Source organism: Dicentrarchus labrax, unplaced genomic scaffold (genome assembly GCF_905237075.1).
Source record: "Dicentrarchus labrax unplaced genomic scaffold, dlabrax2021, whole genome shotgun sequence".
Taxonomy (NCBI): Eukaryota; Metazoa; Chordata; class Actinopteri; family Moronidae; genus Dicentrarchus; species Dicentrarchus labrax.
The window spans coordinates 29,356,080-29,376,207 of NW_026136720.1; the positions used below are offsets into that span (position 1 = coordinate 29,356,080).

The 20,128-nt window shown below is 40.4% G+C and overlaps 1 protein-coding gene across 2 annotated transcripts in view; it reads left to right on the forward strand.

Moving 5' to 3' along the window:
- Positions 1-20,128, forward strand: part of necab2 (N-terminal EF-hand calcium binding protein 2) — a 136,483-nt gene that overhangs the window by 60,770 nt on the left and 55,585 nt on the right. For both annotated transcript variants that reach the window (XM_051383280.1, XM_051383279.1), the window contains exons 6-7: positions 9,458-9,594; positions 10,080-10,204. In XM_051383280.1, coding sequence (XP_051239240.1) covers positions 9,458-9,594; positions 10,080-10,204 — 262 coding nt within the window. The remainder of the gene's footprint in view (positions 1-9,457; positions 9,595-10,079; positions 10,205-20,128) is intronic.

Below are 20,128 nucleotides of genomic sequence, written 5' to 3' on the forward strand. Positions count from 1 at the left end.
TGTGAGGCTGAAGCTCGACGATCATGCACCTTAAGGTTTTTCATGTATTTGCAAGATGTACTATGAGCTAGGGCTCCATTTTTCATTGAAGTTTTTTATTTTCTGACCTAAATATGGTTCAAGGGAAAGGCCGCTGTCTTTTCCTCTTCTCTCCTCTGAGAGCTGCTTAAGGTGAGTTGATTTCCCTCCAGGGAGACTGATCAAGCTCCTTCAGGCTAAGCTGAAGGATATAGAGAATTACCAGTGGATCAATACCAACACTTACATCCCCTCTCCCTCCCGTCTATCTGAGCGATGGTCGGCTGGCAACACCTTTTTCTTTTCTCAAAATACCTCATGCTTGACACTCCACAACCTGTCCTGGCACACTGGGAAGACTATTGTGACATTATTTACACCACAGTCACAATTATGTGACCTCCAACCCGCAATAATTATTCTGGATTGGGGGTTATACAAGAAGGAGCGAGCCACTCACTTTCTCATTAAGCGGCACTGCGTCATTACAAATTGGTGGATGCCATTGTGAGCTGAGGCTCTTATGTTGACCTCTGCACTCCCAGTTTGTCAGGGTGAATGAAGTCAATGAGATTCCCTGCTGTGGCTTTATGAGGTACAACAGGACAAAGGCTAAATATGGCTGACACTGAGTAGAACTGTGACAATGATCATTTGTGTGCAGGATTACATGTGTATTGTCCTTAAAAGCAGCTTGTTCAATAGTTGTCAATACAGACTGAACAAAGGTTTACAAGAAGAGAGTGAATTCAATGGAACCCACTTGCTTTGATTTTCTAGACAGACAATACAAGTGTTGTCATGTACATTATCATGGCAACAGTCTTTTCAGAATAAGTGACTTTATATTGACCTAAATATATATTAAATTCATTGATCTAGTTTCTAATGCTGCTAAAATATTATAAATATTTGTACTATACTCATATTTTCTTATTTCTCAGTAGTAATATTTTCTCTAGGCATGAGCGCGTACACTATTATCTGTATCTGTTTCAGCAGCTAATATTATCTGTAACTGTATCTGTACTCTGAATGCAGAAGGATTTAACAGGATGATGTCGGTGTTTAAACTAAGAGTGGGTCTGGCTAACAGAAGTTGTTAATTTAAGCCCAAAACTGATATAGGTTGATCAGAGGTTGCTATATTTATTAGAAAACTATTTATACTTTTATATACTACATCTACTATTATACTATTTATATTTTTACTCTGTTAAAAGATATCTTAAGATATAGCTATAGCTATATATATATATATATATATATATATGTTTCTTTTATCTTTTAACTATCTCCAAAATGTGGTTCTCTTTTCTAGCCTAGCACGTAGCATATCAGTACAGGAAAGGAAGAAGTTGACCAAGGTTCTGAGGCTTGCTCAACTGTTATTAGAGGACAGAGCGAAATGGGACGGGGCTTAGGACGGGTCAATTTGGCGGTTCAAAGTCATTTTATTAAACTGAGACGGTTCTTCTGTCTCTGCTCAGTTAATCTGTTCTGAAGTGCGTCTCTCGTCTCTTGGCTCAGTACAGTCTCATCCATCAGGAACATAAAAATCCCATCCACTTTGATGAGAGTAGTGGCCCACTAACAAAAAGGCTCCCATCTTCACTTGTTTCAGGCAAGAGTTGAGCTGTTTAATATCTAACATCACCCAGCTATTACAGAAGCTTCGCAGCAGCAGTAGCGGTGGCTGAGTATTCCCAGGATTAAACCCTATTGCCCAGTATACCTCATGATCCAACTTTATAATTTTATTTCTCTTTCATTTCATACATTAACATGTATTCTGTTGAAGCTTGAATATTTTTCTGATAGTATATATTATATGGCTGGTTTGGATATATTTTCCCAACAGTCAGTGCTTCCTGTCCAGAAGTGATTTATTTGTGAGGGTTGGAAACAGTCAGTGCAATATTCCGAACACTGTATCTGAGTGAAAGCATTGCAGTCAAGCCTTATCAGCCAATCACGCCTGTCAAACTGCAGGCTTACATCCTCGTAACCTCCACCCCTCCACAAAGCTTCTGCATCTCCCTCTGAGACACTGAAGATGGAATAATTTCCCCTAACTTGACCAACCTCTATAATCACTGATTACCACCTTCCACAACCCTCTGTAATCAGCCACCGCCATCTTCTCACAAAAGACTGTGTGTGTGTGTGGGGGGGGGCTGTGCTATACATGTCTGCAATTGCGTTGGTGGATGATAATGAGGAGATTTTTTTGTTAACCTTAAGAAGATGGGGGAAAAAATCATGAGATCTGAAAGTACACACACACACACACACACACACACACACACACACACACACACACACACACACACACACACACACACTCACATACACACACACACAAACACACACACACACACACACACACACACACACTCTCACACAGGATTTGTGACCCTGCTGGCTCGGTCAATTACTCCTACCAGATTAAATTTTTCAGATCTCATAAAAATCATGTCACCTCCACTTTGTAATAAAAAAAGACCTGATATTTAAACTGACTTCAGGGCACAGCTCCGTGTGTTTTGCCTGTGTGTGTGTGTGTGTGTGTGTGTGTGTGTGTGTTATTTCAAATGAAGCCTTTGGTGAAAAATGACAATATTGAACCTTGTAAGTTCTGGAGAGCTCTGTCATCAATCATCACACGATACCAGGCACATCAACTCAAGCACACACACACACACACACACACACACACACACACACACACACGCACGCACACACACACTCCTTCCTCTTGCCTTGATGCTATCCACAAGCACACACAGATCTGAGCAGACTGACACCCACAGATGCTAACAATAATACACACTGTAGCTAATCACCAGGCTGTGTTCGGGGAGCCAGCGAAGAGAGACGGTGTATCTCCTCCTGGGTCAGTGATCTGTGTGAATTATAGATCATAGCTTTTCTATCCCAGGTTTTGTAGCCTGGCCCATGGGACACACTCGACAGAGGGAGAAAGGGTATGATAGACACATGGAGGAAGGAGAGAGAGTGGAAAGTGAGGGGAGAGGAGAGGAAAACGGGGTGAACTGTAGAGCAAGTTAGTATTAGTATCAACTGGTCCTGCTTTATTACCTGATCTTGAAGCTCTGTCTGGTAGAGGACAGTTGTAAGACCTTACCAAATAAATGGTATATAGCTGCCCAGCAGCTTACTTGCAGCAGGTTAACCTGGCCAAGCTCAGAGCACTTTGTTCAGTTATGATCTTACTCCACATTTCTCTGAGGCAGATGTTAAAATCTTTTCAAACTGTGCACAACTGGCCAGCAACTGTGGAATGCAGGTGTGACTGTTGGGCTGTTGGATTTAAAAAGTACCAAAAATTGCCTGATGTCCCCCTGTGTGAACAGCCACAAAGAGCTGTAATGTAGCCTCCAGACTGCCCAACAGTATACTTAGAAAGTATGTATTCATGAGTTTAAGGCCAATATATGCAGAATTCTTACTGTGTGTGATCGTAGAATCTTTCAAGCAATGCTTGTGTATATTTAGCTCTCTTTTTTTCCCAGATCTTGTTTGCTTGGCTTATTTTGATGCATACTATAACCAAGCGGTAAACTCCTTGGCGGTAAAATGAGGCCAAAGCGAAGGTGCCATAACTACAGTTCCTCAAACTGCCACTTGAGGCTGACTGCAAAAGTGAGTGAATCTCCATAAGGCCCAATATTAAAATGCTCAACTTTACAGCAGAAGTACAAAAAATGGCACAAAAAATGTTTTTGGTCTCTAGATCATTTCCCCGTTCATGACAACTGTACGGGGGTGAATTTTTATATAACTCACCCGTTTAAATTATATTAAGGCTTAAAGTTATGCATAATTAAGACCATGGCCACTTTGAGTGACAGGTGGGTGCCGTCACAGCCGGCTGGTTTCAGTAACCAGGCTTCATTCAGCTCCACCCACGCTCCACATCTTTGCCCATTTTTTAATTAACCAGGAGATGGCAGAGTCAGGACTGCCAAGATGGTGACAGTCAGACTCAGAAATCTATGGGTGACATCATGGAGACTACATTCATTTTTATGCCTACAGTCTGACTATTACACTCATTCCAGTGATACCATTGCCCAGTGACTATTAAAATAATATAATATATATAATAATAAAATCCAATCTAATGTTATATGAGCTGTCTAATTTAACCTGACTTCAGGTGCATAAGCAGTCAAGCGGTCAACAATTATGGTTAGCAATCATACACACACATTCTCATACGTACGCCATGGGTCGTCTTCCATGGATGCCACCACGTTTAACCGCCACGTTCCTACATTAGCTCAGAATGGACAAATGAACACTGCTTCGAGATAGGACCATTTTTTGCACGTTTTGTTGTCACCATACTTGGGAGGGTGAAACGAGTGAGTTGCGGTGAGTCCGTTAGATGCCACTATTTCTTACACACTGGTCCTTTGAAACAGGTGAAATCTAGATCAGTGCAGGTTCCTACAGCCAGCAATTCAGTCTGTGCAAAATAAAACAAACATATCACTACTCGGGTAGACCTTAATGGATCTAGTGTGGTGTGTATGTGTGCTAAACATTCCTTCCTGTGAATCTATAAAACAGCTGTACAGTTACCTTTAGAACTCCACCTAAAGGAATTTCTCAACTTTTTGTTTCATTATGTCAATTCATATAAATGTTAGTGCTGAACCCGCTTAACTGGAGAAAACTTATGCTCAAAATGGCAAATAAATGAGATGCTGTATCATGAATCTATCAGCGTTTTCTTATTTAATGACTAAGTACTCTTAATGGACTCATAATGCATCATAATCTCTTGGAGAAAACTGCCAAAGTTCCTATTTATCATTTCTGTTTATTCAGACGTGTATCCCACATTGGTAATTGAATCCCAGCATGGTAGCCATTAGTGAGTCATCAGTGCCTCTTGGGTAAAATGGCGAACAAAAATGGTTGGCCTACCATGAGTCTAAATGATGTTATTATAGTAATTTCTGTTGCCTGCATTACAGATAGATGTGTGTTTTACGCTGTTGAAAACCAGAACAAGCCGACTGGATTATTCCACACATGAGCCGATGCAGATGAGCATCTTTTAAGTCTGTGCGTTTGCGTGGTCAAGCATGCATTTTGTGTGTGTGTACGTGAGTAAAAGCCATTGAGTGTAATAATGGAAGTCAATACGGCCTGTGTGATTCTGCGTCTCGTGGGAGCGTTTGTCTTTGATTAGAGCGCAGCAGAGAATGGCTGACTGCACAGGAACCTTAATTGTCTCCCTGAATCACTGCACTGTGACTTCTGACAGTAAAAGCTGACATGACCGACTGACTCCGCTCTCTGGAGTGCGTGTTGTCAATTATGGCCTGCTGTTTGATAGTGAGGTTTTCATGTGTTATTGGGACAGTTTTTTTTTATTTAAACATGAGCAGCACGGGCAAGTTGCTGGTTTACTTTCTTTGAATTGTCAATAGACCTTTTTCACAGCAGCCATTTTGACATGAAATAGTAGGGTAAACAAGACTCCATTCCATTTAATGTACTAGAACCTTTCAACTCTTGCTATACCTGGCTTTGTTTCTGCACTGCGCTTTTGCAGTTAACTGTGATAATGGTGGCAGATTCACCACTTGAAATTCGTCCAAAGTTTCTAAGGAATTGATCCTTGATTTCAGATTAAGAATGCTTCTCATTTATAGACAGTGACTGTATTTTTTTGGATAAAATGGCTACTGTCGCTGTCCGATTTTATGACCTGTAGCTAGCTAACTCAGCTAATGCTTTGTGAGTAGGCCAAAATTTTAATGTTGACTAAAGAAACAAAGTACAGACTAGCTATGTGTTAAGACAGTTACAGATAACACTGACATGCATTACTGAAGTTTAATATTCCCCAAATCAATAGTATACAGGACAGGCAGTAGGGAGATGTGCTAGTTGTGAACTTTTGCTGCTGCGTATCACTCTGCTAAGCCCCTCACACCAAACCCACAGCCGGGCAGAAGGGGTCGCCCTGCGAAACCTCATGTCTCACAGGGCTTTCTCTCCACCACGTGAGCCTCGCAAAGACCCCGGTCCCTCTTGCCCCGATGGCCGCTTGTCTTCTCAAAGATGCCCCTCCAACGCTCCACAGCCCGAATGCAGAGGGCCCCAGGCCTCAGAGGCAGCTGCAACGCTGTCTGACAGCGGGATGAGAGGATGGTCAGACATCCTTTTCAACTGCCTCAGCAACAAGGGCCAAGAAACAAGCGCCATATGTCTTGAACTGTCAAAGCGACCGCTAATAACAACAAGGAAACTGGACACGCTGAGCTTTGTGCCAGTGAAAGCCACACGGCTAGTACACCACACACAGCCGCCAATGTCCCAGTCCAAAGTTATTCCCCACTAATTGTGATCATGCCTCTTTGCCTTTCGCCGATAGGAGCACCATGGCATCGAACATACTCAGCTTGAAGCGCCGTGTTGAGCCGGATGTTTTCACACACATTGTGTAGGCTTCTATACAGCTTTGTAGGCAAAGGACTGGGAATCACAAGTTGCAGGATTTTCCACCACTGAATCAGGCTTTCACCAGCTGCACTCTTGCATGTGCATCTGCATTTGTAGAACAATGACCTGAAATGACCTGTGATTGGTCAAAGCCTCCCGTCATGGCCTAGGTTTTCTAAGGCCTGAGAACAAAGCCAAGAGGAGGTGCAGAAGTCTAGTTTTGACTCAGATCACTTGAATTACAACATTGAAAGGATATTTTTTGCCCAAAATCTAAATAACCCCTCCCCACCCCCATCCCCTTTAATTGCTAACTCTTGGCCTTAGAAGAAACGCTAAATTACTAGAGTTTGCAGTAAGCTAGTTAGCTGGACATACACACAGTTGCTGCTTATATTAGAGCACTCAAACACATTGTTTAATCCATTCTTTGTCATTTTGCTCGTGTTCACCCTCCCCATCCAAGTAGGCTATTTTCTAGTGCTGTCAAACGATTCAAATATTTAATCGCGATTAATCGCATTAATGTCAGTTAACTCGCAATTAATCGCATATTTTTATCTATTCTAAATGTCCCTTGATTTCTTTTTGTCTCATTATTTTTTCTCATTTTAATGCTCTTATCAACATGGAAAAGTAGATCGGCTTGCTTTGTGCAAATGTTGTTTTTATTGAAAACAACTTGGCATATACTGTAGTGTTCAATTTCACACTTACATTCTCACTTGGAGCAAATACTCTCTGACACAATGTAACACTGTCCATCAATAAAAGGGTGAAAAAAATACTTTGTCACACAAACAGCCCCTTCAACAGCCCCTTCTAAGGGATCAAAACAGGGCGATACAAAATAAAATTACAAAGTGCACATGTAAGGTAAACTAGGACTCAGCCTATAGTGCAGTTAAACCATGGCTTAATACTTTTCTCAAGTTTGCTTTGAACATAGCAGTCAGGCTACTGCTCTTATTTCAGAAACAGTAAGGGTTACCAATAAAAGGTAAGCCTACTACTTCTTTGCTTTGAGCCAGTTACTCAAACAGACAAGCCTGTTGACATTTTCAGACAACAAGGCATCCATCCATTTTGGCGTCTCACGCTCGCCATCCACTCAAAACGTAACATCTACTACTCTTAAACAAGTGTGTGGGCGTGCCTGTTGTTTTGTTTCCGGTCTAGCTATATCCGGTGTGGTGTTGTAGTTTTTCTAACGTTACTAGTTGTTGCAACAGCATGTGAAAAAAACTGCAACGTGTGCTAGGTCAAAAAGAACGTTAATCGCGCAATAAAAACATTGACGCTGTTAAAATGGGTTTGCGTTAATGCCGTTAATAACGCGTTTAACTGACAGCACTACTATTTTCCTTTCTGGACTACTGTACCTACTGTACTACTGGAAAGTGACCCATGCAATATAAACTGCTCATTCTAAGATAAAAGAGCACGATTCCTATATTCAGGTGATTATACGCTAATGAAAATATACATGTGGATGTTATATACCATTTCTGACAATAGATCTTCCTAAATGTTACCCACTGGACCAAAGAATTGTGCTTTCTACTGCCTTGTGCTGAGGATAAATCCAAAGCTAGGAAAGGCCTGCTGTGCCCAGTTATGGTTGCTAAGCTATGATTGGACAGTCAATGTTCGGGGGAGGTGTTTTTAAGCGAACAGTCAAGTCCCTAAATAATTAAAAGGTGGCAGTGATAAGGTCATCAGAGTTAAAGCAGGAGCTGCAGTCTTATCTGAAACCGTCAGCTCCTCTGACAGTTCACCATGTTCACACCGTCAGAAGTGCAGTTCAGGGACTCTTTGATGCTGGATGTTCCCTTTCTTTTTCATCCCTCTCTTTAAAGAAGAGACATCTACTAGTACATTGTGTGTCCGGAAGGTTTCCTCAAGGTTTCACTGCAGCAGTTGTGACAATTTAAAGCATGTCTATGAAAATGATTAATTACCTATGGATCAATACGTTTTGAGTTGAATGTTGTGAGCTATCAAGCTTAGTCTTTCCAAGTGAATCAGTATTTTTTAGTGGCTGATGCTGACAACTGACGGCTTTTTTGTCATAATGCTGTTGTGTCTAATAAGAAAAGGTGGATAACATTTTGAACTGGCCTTGAGTTATTCCTGCTGAATCTGAAACAATATGCAGTAAAACCACAAAACAGCACTTTTAACCCCCCACGGACCGGGTTTTATACTCAGGCTAAAAGGTTTTTAAGCTTTACATCAGGCCTGAAACAAACTTTGAGCCCCAAAGTCCTAACAGTGAATCGGAGGGAGAGAGGAGGAAGTGATGGAAGGGAGTGAGGGAAAGGAGAGGGGCAAGATGGCAGCAGAGAGAGTAGAAGGTACTATGCTACCTGTCCACCTTGAAAATCCCTTCAACCGTCAAATGGATGCAAGGAAGGATTCATGCTTAAATATCTGTTCAGAGGAGTACAGGGAACAGAGTGACGAACAAGGAGGCTGAGCTGGGATCAGCTCAGCTACAAGAACTAATGTTATGCTAGCAAGACCATAATAAATAAATCTGACAGTATTTTTTACACCATGACAAGCTAACTATCAGCCATGACATTTTCCCGAAATCAATATCTAGATTTTCACTAACAATAGGGCATGTGTACTGATGGCTGCAGCCTGAAGTAGCAAGCTGAACAGCGGGCAGGATGTGGGAGGATCAGGGAGTGCAGAGGGGCTGTGTAGGGGCTGTGGTGTTGAGAGGATGAGACACTGAAGGACTACACTCAGTATTGTGAGATGTATTTATGGGATATTACGGTGAACGGACAGTTTCACTGGAACCATTTAGTAGGTGCCATACATCAGGAATTAATGAATTAACACCCAGCAGCCAATCAGAATCGAGTATTCACCCGGACCATGGTGCAATATGGTTTTACTAATGATATACACAAACATCCTTTTCTTTTGTTTCCCCCAGGTTTATGAGCGAGGAACCAACGTGGAGCAGTTTGTGACCCGTTTCCTCCTGAAGGAATCAGCCAATCAGATCCAGTCTCTCCTGAGCTCTGTGGAGAGTGCCGTGGATGCCATTGATGAGCAGCACAGCCAATCAGGGTGAGCCAATGAGGTTACTAGTGTGTCAGGCTGTGTATGTGTGTGTGTGTGTGTGTGTGTTCATGACCGTCCGTATGTATCACAGCATTATGTGTAAAACTTCTCAGCGGTCATAAAGTAACCAGGCAATGTTTCATAGCATAAATCTCTTCTGGTGAAAATGTCTGTTGCTCATACATGGACACACACACACACACAGACACGCGCGCACACACACACACACACACACACACACACACACACACACACACACACACACTAACAAACAGAAACAAGGTTGTCATCTTGTTTATCACCTCTCTATCTCTCCCTTATTCCTCTTCTTCGTTCCCTGTCGACCCTTTCTTCAAGTATCAAAATTATTTCATTGTTCTTTCTCCAATCTCTTTCTCTTTCCACAATTCCACACTATCTTCATTTTTCATTATATATTTCTCTTCTTCCCCCTGCCCTTCTCTCTCCCTTCCCCTCTCTCTGTTTTTCAGTCATCTACCTGCCAAGGTGAGCCCACGGGTGCCAGAGAGGCGCAATGAAAACACCGTCCCTGACTATCCCCCCAACAACAGAGTCAGTGCCAGGGAGGCTGTCAGGACCATCAACACTGCTTCAGGTGACAAACACACACACACACACACACACACACACACACACACACACACACACTGCAGCACCTCCTCTGTATCCATAGTAGGAGGCCATCTGTCATGCACTTGTATGATTAGCCTCATATCCACAAGCTTTAGTGATGGGGCATCAGTCTGGGTGGGCATAAATCAAACTGTGTCTGCCACTCAGCAGTTTTTTATCCACTGTACACAAATACACACACTCACACACTCTCATCCCTGTGGGATTTATTCTCCATTGTAAAACACCTCAATCAGCCACCTGCACAGGTCTGATGCAGCTTCCCTACAGCGGGGAGGGTGGCACAGATAAAAGGCTGGAGGAACGAGGGAACGGGGGTTTAGAGGAGTGAAAGAGGGGAGGAAGAGGGCAGAGAGAGGAAAACGAAGATGAGGGAACAAGAAATGGAGAGACTGAGGAAGCAACGGGGAAAGTTACAAAACACAATTATTCTATATATAATACATATAGGATTAATTATATTTTCTTTTCCTGAATTGAGCAAAAACATCTTCCAATGCAGTGATGGGGGCTAATTTTGCTGAGCTAGAATTCTTAAAACTAACATAAAAAATCTAGCCACTGAAAGACTGTAATGGGACTTGAAACTAGAAAAGATTTCAAAAATGTAAGCAAGTTGTGCTCATTAGAAGCAATGAAAACTCAGTTATTGAAGATAGGCTTTCTTAAAATCTGTATTTTGGTCACTTCATTGAGTTGAATTTAAGAATGTGTAGCTTCTAAGATTATTAATTAGCAAAAACAAATCTTGCAATTAGACAATTTCTTCAAACATCAGAATAAAAAGAAGTGTCTTTATCTTAAATGGAGGCACAGAAGGATTTTTATTAAAACAATGAAAAACTAACCAGCTGCTTCATTTCCAACATTGGGATCAGACTACCTTCTCTTAAAGTGAAAGTGGTACGAGTGGTCTTACTGTTAAAATCAGGAAAATAGTCTGTTCCTCTGCTGGGTATTAGAAAAGCCCTTGTGGTAACTCGTTACTGATTCAATCAGGCTCAATATTAGCTGGAATAGCTTATTAAGAAAAAGTTAGACCAGATTACTTCTCTGACTCAAAACATGCTTATTTCTCTTTTAAGACCAAAAACAAGACTCATTTTTCAGAAACAAAACTTTTTTACTTTCTTGAGATTCCTTTTGTGTGGAGAGTAGATTGATATATCTGAAAGTGTTGAAATCAAACATGTGTATGAGCCCAGTCAGCACCTTACACTTAAAACCTGCTTTAGTGCTGTTTTTTTTTTTTTGTGTGTGTGTGTGTGTGTGTGTGTGTGTGTGTGTGTGTGTGTGTGTGTGTGTGTGTGTGCAGCGGCTAAAACAGACTCAAATTGACTGAGGCTGGTGATTCTCTTTGAGGATGTGCAGGACCCTTCATAATGCTCTCACTCTCTCTTTTTTGCTCTGTTACAGTCATCCTCTCTCTCTCTCTCTCTCTCTCTCTCCACCAGCTGGTAGTTAACGCTGCAGTGTACGCTCCCCTTGACAGTTTGCACCCACTCGAACAAATTGCTCGCTGAAGAAATGACACTTCAGAAGTCGTTGAGATATGGCATGACTTTATCGCAACACAAACTTTACAGAAGAGGAACAAAAAAATATAGTAGAGTCAAGGCTTAGGAAGAGGACCGCCTGGAAGGGCAGAGAAAAACATAATCAATATCTCCTTGGATGTTGTTTTTGACAAGTGTCAGTTGAAGGTGTCTTGAGCTGTTGTTTCAGGGCCAATGTGTCTTACATGGATAGCAGGGTTAGAAAAGTGGAACAACTTAAAGGTCCAGTCTGTAACATGTAGGAGGATCTATTGTCAGAAATGGAATATTATATTCATAGGTATGTTTATATTAGTGTATAATCACCTGAATATAAGAATTGTTCCATGACTCCTCCACGTCCGCCATGTTTCTACAGTAGCCCAGAACAGACAAACCAAACCCTGGCTGTAGATAGGGTCTTTCATATTTTGCACAGCTACCCATAGTTTTTTGTACACACTTGGAAGGCCGAGCTGTATTCAGATTGTTGCAATCTGCAACATCACCACTAGATGACACTAAATCCTATGTTACATAAGCCACTAAAATAGATGTCATTGTTAAATAATCTGTTCTGTAACGCTATTTTTGTTCATTATATTTCTCCTTTTAAGACCATAGAATAGAAATTGTCTCTACTTTACATTACTTTATTTTCTAGAATTTGAACAATTTTCACACTAACAGCCATTGGTTTCCAATAGAGCCCGACCGTTATATCGGTCAGCTGATATTATGGGCCGATAGTGGCCTATCACAGTCTATATTCACAGGCTCTAGTTTCCATTCATATCAGTGTGTGACCTTCAATTTGCAGAGACTTGAAACGTGTTTTAGGCAGGTAGTCCATCACAGTCACAGTTGAGTTAAACTACAAGATCACTACCATTAAAAAGCAATTGTTACATTACAGCATTACCTACTGAGAAAAGCAACCTGTGAGAGTACTTTTGCGTTACCAAAAAATTAAAACTCCTTTTGCATGTTGGTCATTTGTCCAGAGAGTATGTAGCCTACTGTGCATCCCTGTCCAGGGGTTTTAAACCTTGATCACCTTCCCAAATAAAAGAGAAAAAAAACCATGACAAAAAAATAAACTGGGCTATAAATATGACTCTGTCAGCTGCAATGACCAAAATGTATACCTAGCTTTCAACGTGGCAAGTTGTTAATGTTGTGATGACTTTCTGTTGAGTCTGAAGCCCGTCCCTTTTCTTTAGGAAATATTCTTCTGGCTTTCTAACACAACCCGGGTGCTTTGTGTTAAAGTGTCTCTGGAGCTTTGATGGTTTTAGCGCCTCATTTGACGAGAGTTATATTTCCTCGCCTCACGCTTTAGAGCTTTTACTGGCGCAGGGTTGTCTCCCACGTCACTTTTTCTTTTCAAAAACCGATCCATATTGTGTCAACCCTCGGATGCAGTGACAAACGTTTGTCTTTACCTATGTACTTATCTGTCTGTCTGTGTCATGATTGGCTTGGTAATATTCAAACATAACTGGTCATTAAAATGACACATTTTACGTTATTTGTGAATTCTTGAGCACATTTAGATACAAAAAGAACTAGCTTTGGAAATTACTCAATTAATAAAAAAATAAAAAATTAAATCGAACTATTTCTCGGTACCACTGCCTCCCATAGATGGCTGGGCGCTGCCGTAATGCAGCTGATGGCAGGAAGTGTTTAGAAGCTTGTTGGTGTGTTCCTGGATGGTTTGATGTGTAAGGTTTGAGGTATGGAACAGTGACCTTTTCAGTACAAGAAACCACATTCTCTTAATCTTTCACATAATGTCATGACTGCTTGTTCTTTGCCTTCGGGCAGGAACCATTCATTCAGCTGTATCAGTTTGCATCAGTTTGTAATCATGCCAGTTCAACTGCATTGGTCTCTTAAAAGCAATAATAAGATTGAATCGCTCTGGCTTCCTCACTGCTAATACTGCTAATACTGTTACTGGCAATACTTTTTAATTTCAAGTTCTGCCACTACCCTACCTACTACTATAATGAAAAATATTTGATATTATTCAGTGTTTTGATCTAGTTCCAGGGTTTGATGTAATGCAAATAACAAGTACATATCACAGTATTTAGTGAAACAAGTTTTTTTGGCTTCTCAAAAGGTGGTGTACTTTTAAAGGTCCAGTGTGTAACAGTTTTGGAGGATCTATTGGCAGAAATAGAATATCATTTTCATAGCTATTTTTTCATTAGTGTATAATCACCTGAAAATAGGTGATATTTTTATGTTTTTGTTACCTTAGAATTAGACGTGTTTATCTACATGGAAGGGTTCGTCTTCCATGAAGTCTGCCATGTTGAACCACTGTCTACAGTAGCCCAGAAGGGACTAACCAAACACTGGCTGTAGATAGGGACATTTCATTTTATGGCCACTGTAGTTTCTCCTTTGCACTTGGAAGGGGAAGCTGAAGCAACGGATTTACGCCTCTAGATTCCACTATATCCTTCATGCTGGACCTTTCAAAGCGTGTTCGATTAATAGCATATAGGTAAAAACATCTAAAACAGCTGGTATAGCTTCTGTCTCCTGTTAATTTGCTCTTTCTTTCTTTGTACTGGAATATCTCTCACTGTTTTGTGCTGCAAAGCAATTCAGCATACTTTCTTACATAATCTTACACATTCACAATGATGTCTCACATTTAATGTGGTAATGTTTTTTAATATGAAAATCTAATGCAATTTAGCAAATGATATCTTCATCTGAAATACCAACAGCACTTGAAAATATCTTAAATCCCTAATCAGAAAACATGCTGAAAAATGGCAGCTGGTGACTGTGTGCTATGGAGCAAACACACAATAGAGTTGTTGTCAAAGCCATTATTGATTTAGTGAGTGATCAGTAGAGCAGATATTGATCTTCTGTAACAAAGTGTTCGACGTGTGGCCGTCACACTGCACTAAATGTGTAAACCACAGTGTTTCCTACAACAGGCAGTGGTGGGTAGAAGGCTGAAAATCTATACTCGAGTAAAAGTACAGTTACTGTTTCAGAAACCTACTCAAGTAAAAGTAAAAAGGTACCTGGTTAATCAATTATATTAATAATTAATTCATTATAAGTTACTTTACATTTTAATATTCTTTAAGGTGTGATTACTACTGCAGAGCAATGCTAACATTATGTACGATTATTTGTGACATTAGCTTAACTGCTATGAGAAATAGCCAACGCAGTAACAGATTCTTGATCCATATCTGATCTGCACTGCCTAGTTTGACAATTTGATCTGAGTTTGGTGCGTTGAGCTGGACGGACTCACAAGGTAGCCCCGCCCTAAAGCATACCCTGCTTTATGGTCTATTTTACTCTAAATGGAACCATCATTTACTAAGTGAACATCGTGCTGTATGGAAAAAGACTGAAACTAGTGATTGAGACCATCAACTCATTAGGAAACTGTTTACTGAGCTCATAAATCAAGTGTCAAGTCTGCTCATTCTCCATTAGAGTGAATGGCATCGTTTTTTATTGCAGCCAATGGAGCTCCCCCTGCTGGCCTTTACTGAGAATGCATGTTTTAAGACACTTCAGCGTTGTCCATATTTAATGCCAATGGTTTAAAAGCCCAACGGACCACTAGCTACAAGATAAGTTATATCATTATCATGAAATCAAAGGTTAACATTACAAATGAACAACTAACATAGCTAATGTTAGCTAGCTAACTACACTTTCACCTACAGTATGGACAACTTACTTCAGTGTACTTGCAAAGGTCAGAAAAAGAGTTTTTAAAAGCTGAGCCCGAGATTTATGTCATCATGTGACATTTGTCTTTATTCGATTTTGGTATAAAACGTTTCCAGATGAGGCCAGGGATTGTTGGTGGAAGCTGCCTCTTGTTCGGGGTTTTGCTTTGTCATTGTTGCATCGTGGTCAAAAGACTGTTGGTGCTGATTTGTCTTCTAGGCAGCTACAACTGGGCACTTAATCCCCACATTTAAAGAAGAGTTGTAGCAAAGGTACAAATGGAGTAAAGAGTTGGTAGTATAGTTTAAGAAACATGACTCATGTGTGTTTGTACCACTTACCCTGACAACTGGTAGAAATTCTCACTGTTACATACGTCTGAGTACCAAGGTCAGTTGAGTGTGATTTGACCCATTTTAGCACGGACTTGAACATAAAACACCAATTAGGTTTACAAGAGTTGTTTTGCCTTGACATGAGTTTGTGATTTATGGCCTCGCTGATGCAGTTAAGTGAGGAAAGTGTTGCTAACAGTTACCTTGGTTTCTATAAAGCTTTTTGTTTCATGGGGCTGTCATACACACACGCACACACACACACACACACACACACACATACAGATTCTTACATTGCTGTCAGCCTGGAAGGGACATGGCAATGATGGCTCTTTGTTCTCACACAGGCTTGACTCTGACAGCACCAAAGAATAGTTTACCCTACTGTATGTCTCTAAAAAACATCCACATACATGATACACACTGTGCTACACTATGAAAAAAGAGGCATTTTATTTTTTGCCTGATACCGCTTGCTCAAACTGGTAGAAGTACACAGGAATATAACATAGGGAAAAGAGAATAGACTTTTTTCACAACAGCCATCTCAACATGAAATAGTAGGGTAAACACACGTGTTAGCAATGATACTAACTAAGGTTCTGTTCCGTTCAGGTCAAACAGAGTCAGGGTGCTGCTGTTGTGCACGTTGACTCACTGGAAAGACTCTGCTACACTAAATGGAACTTCAACTAGTATCATTGGTAACACCTGTGTTTACCCTACTATTTCATGTAAAAAAAAAAAAGGCTGCTGTGAAAAAGGTCTATATCATTGAATTTTAGCAGACATATCTGTTGTGTTACTCTATGCAGTACCTGAATGTATGGCTGATTCTATAAATCCAGTGGTTGTTAATGGAAAATCCTATCCTTTTATTTATTTGTGATGTTGTTCCCTCTCACAGGAGAATAGACAATTTTGGGAAAAGCTTACTTGCTTTTTTTACTGAGCGTTAGATGAGAAGATGAACATGTCTGCAATATGAACCTAAACTGCCAGCCAGTTAGCTTAGTATATGGAAATGGAGAAATTCACAAAATAACATGTTGAATGTTGTTGGCCTAGTTTGTGCAAAAACCAAAGTCTAAAAAAACTTCTTGAACTAGTCTTGCAAAGCAACCGTGAAACCACAACATACGCTTCGGTTTTAGTGAGCTGTCTGGTAGGCAGATTTTGACGGAGCCAGGTTAGCTGTTTCCCCCATTCCCAGCTTCTGTTTTGGCGGTAGCCTTAAATTCACAGAACAGACATGAGAGTGGTATCGATTTTTTCATTTTACTAAATGTTGAGTGTTTTTTTCAGCAGCAGTAAAATAAAAGAGAGGTAACAGAAGTTCTTGGTGTTTTTAAAACCAGTATACCAGGACGTATTGGATAATATTTCATTTACATCATTACAACACAAGAATTAGAGCCCTTGTTGGGTGCTTTATACCTTCAACCTTGCAGTTTTTTCTGCTAAATTATTGATTAACCTGCCCTTGGGCAAGAATAAAGTGAGATATTTTATTTTTAGTTGAGTAGTATTTCCTTTAAATGACTCGCTTCAGGATATAAGGCCCTTGACCCTGACCAACATATAGATGTGTTGAAAGAGATGATATGAGCAAGAGATGACCCAGGCCGCTGAGAGTGACAAAACCAAAGTGCTGCTGGGTAATAAAGTAGACCATGGTGAATACTGTGTATTAGGGGTCGGCAACCTTTTTGGTATGAAGTGCCATTTTTAAAAGACATTTAGCAGGATCTATTGGCAGAAATGGAATACAGAAATCATAGATGTGTTTTCATTAGTGTATAATCACTTGAATATAGGAATTATTGTGTTTTTGTTACCATAGAATCAGAAATCTTATCGATAGTCCGCCATGTTTCTACAGTAGCCCAGATCAGACAAACCGTTCTCAATCTAAATTTCTAAATCAAGAAAGCCTCGCAACCCCCTGTGAAGTTCTGGCGACCCTCAGGTTGGGGACCACTGGGTAAAGCCTAAGGTTGCTGTCCCTGTTGTATATGGCTGTGTAATGCACTGACACAGCCAAACTGAAATTACATGGTGTTTCGGTTTTTTGTTATTCTGTGTTTATTTAAACCCTTCTGAGTGCACCCTAATGAAAACGTTTTTACATAATGACCCCTAACAGAAAAAAAAAAAAAAACAGTGCAGAAACCTACTCAAAAATCTACTCAGTGATTGCTGTGGCCTAAAGTAAAATTGTTATTTTTTATGACTAGAAAGCTTCTGTGGTAAACCAGTGGAACATCCTAATTACTGTAGAGTATGAACTAAAAGCAAAGGCTTACTGCTGTATGGCCTATTTCATCTCAGTTTTGCTTTTCATTTCTTCTGCTGTTCATTGCAAGGGTATGTTCAAAGCCCCATTCAAAGTGCATATTATATTTAATTCTGTACTCCTAAGAAATAAATAAATTGTCTATCATCTAACAGAAAAACAATTTAAATACATACAGAGAGTTTCAGATGAATTCTACCAAAACAGTGTATGAGACTAAAGAAGAGCTTCATCCAATTATAGATACTCTATACAGGTGCCTCAATACAACATTAATGAGGATAGCACAGTGTTTGTGCTGAGCACTGAAAATAAGCCTACTACACATGGTCTCATTATGGAGTAGTTATTGTAGGTTATGTGCATTCTGTTCGATGCACTTTTCCAAGCAAACTCTGCACAAAAGCGTAATTATTGCTGCTTGTTTGCATCACACCGGCTTTTCTTATTCTCTTTGTTCTTGTTCTCAGGCAAAAAAGTGCAGAAAGAACGACAGGTTACACACAAGTAACATTCAAAAGTTTTTTGTCAGTGAACGGTACTAGTTTGGTTTACAGCAAAAGTTTCTTCGCTTCTAGTGCGGCACAGAAGAAAAATTGATTCACTTTGGATGACTCGTACAAAGATGACAGCTCAAAGTGACAGGATTTTCAGTTCTTCCTCTTTCTGAGTCCAAACATCTGTCACCTGTCAGGGGAGTGTATCATGGGATATATTTGAGCTTAAAGTGTGTCATAAAAGGCCTCTGAGCTACATACTGCAGGCTTGGAAATGTATTATGTTGTTAAAGATCCCCTCCAGACATTAATTAATACGTATATACAAATAGTGCTTAAAACAATAATGTCTGTCTGATATGTTCTTCTTGCAAATAAGGTATCATTTCCACATTTCTAAAGTTTTCCTGCTGGACACAAGATGTCTCCTACTTCACTGTAAAGTCCATTCTCAGTGTATGTGCACTGGTGGATTCAAGTTTCTACATCACACTGTACAAGTTGCATACTGCACAAATCATGCTGGTAGGCCCCACCCCTTTAAATCAGATGTTCAATGAGCACAGAGAAACTTTCCACTTTCAGCAGATGAATGTGAAAACATCCTTCTAGAGTCAAACTCTGCACAGACACCATTCAGACAGCACACTGTAGGAACTAGAAGAAACACTGATCTCTGACTGGAGGTGGACTTTTGAGAATTGCAAGTAATGGTTTGGCTGAGGTTTCCATGTTGCTTCATATTAGACAGCTATCTACGTTCAAACTGGTCACCACCTGTGCATCATCTGTTCAACTCTTGATGGGTACTCTAAAACCTCAGGGTTACCAATTTCATCGCCGGGTCCCTGCAAAGTTCAGTGCTTTGCCTCAGGCTGTAACAGCACCCAGCGAGCTTGAGACAGATGGCGATGGACAAGTTCAGCATCAAACAAACATTGTCTCTGAGCAATAAAAAATCAAATTTTAGTCCTCATTTCACTAAACATTAGCATGTAGCAATGGCCGTCATCAGATTTGATTTCAGCACAAGTCATAATCACATTAACAGCTATTCAGCATCACAATTGCTGGACAGTAGCTGTTACTGAAGGATAAAGCCCCGCTTGATTGGAGCACTTCACAGCTGGTTTGGGAATTCAAACCGGAGAGTTTCCAGTCATTGTACAGCTTCCATGTTCTGATGAAGACTATTTAATCAAATTGAACCAAACTCCTGTGGTCTGTTTCGTGTCTGCAGCGGATAACAAATGTTTTGTCATTGTTGCATTAAGCCAGGCTGCTAGACTCACTGCACTGTAGGCTGTATTGCACACATGAGGAGGGAGGTTAACGAATGACGAAGGTGTTTCTGCAACTCTTTCTGCCCACTGACTGTAAGGCTAAAATTGTTACAATTTACATTTAGCATCAATAAGCAGTGCAGTAACACTTCATAATTTGTTTATCGCACGGTATAACAGTGGTTCCCACCCTGGGAGTTGCCACAGCTTC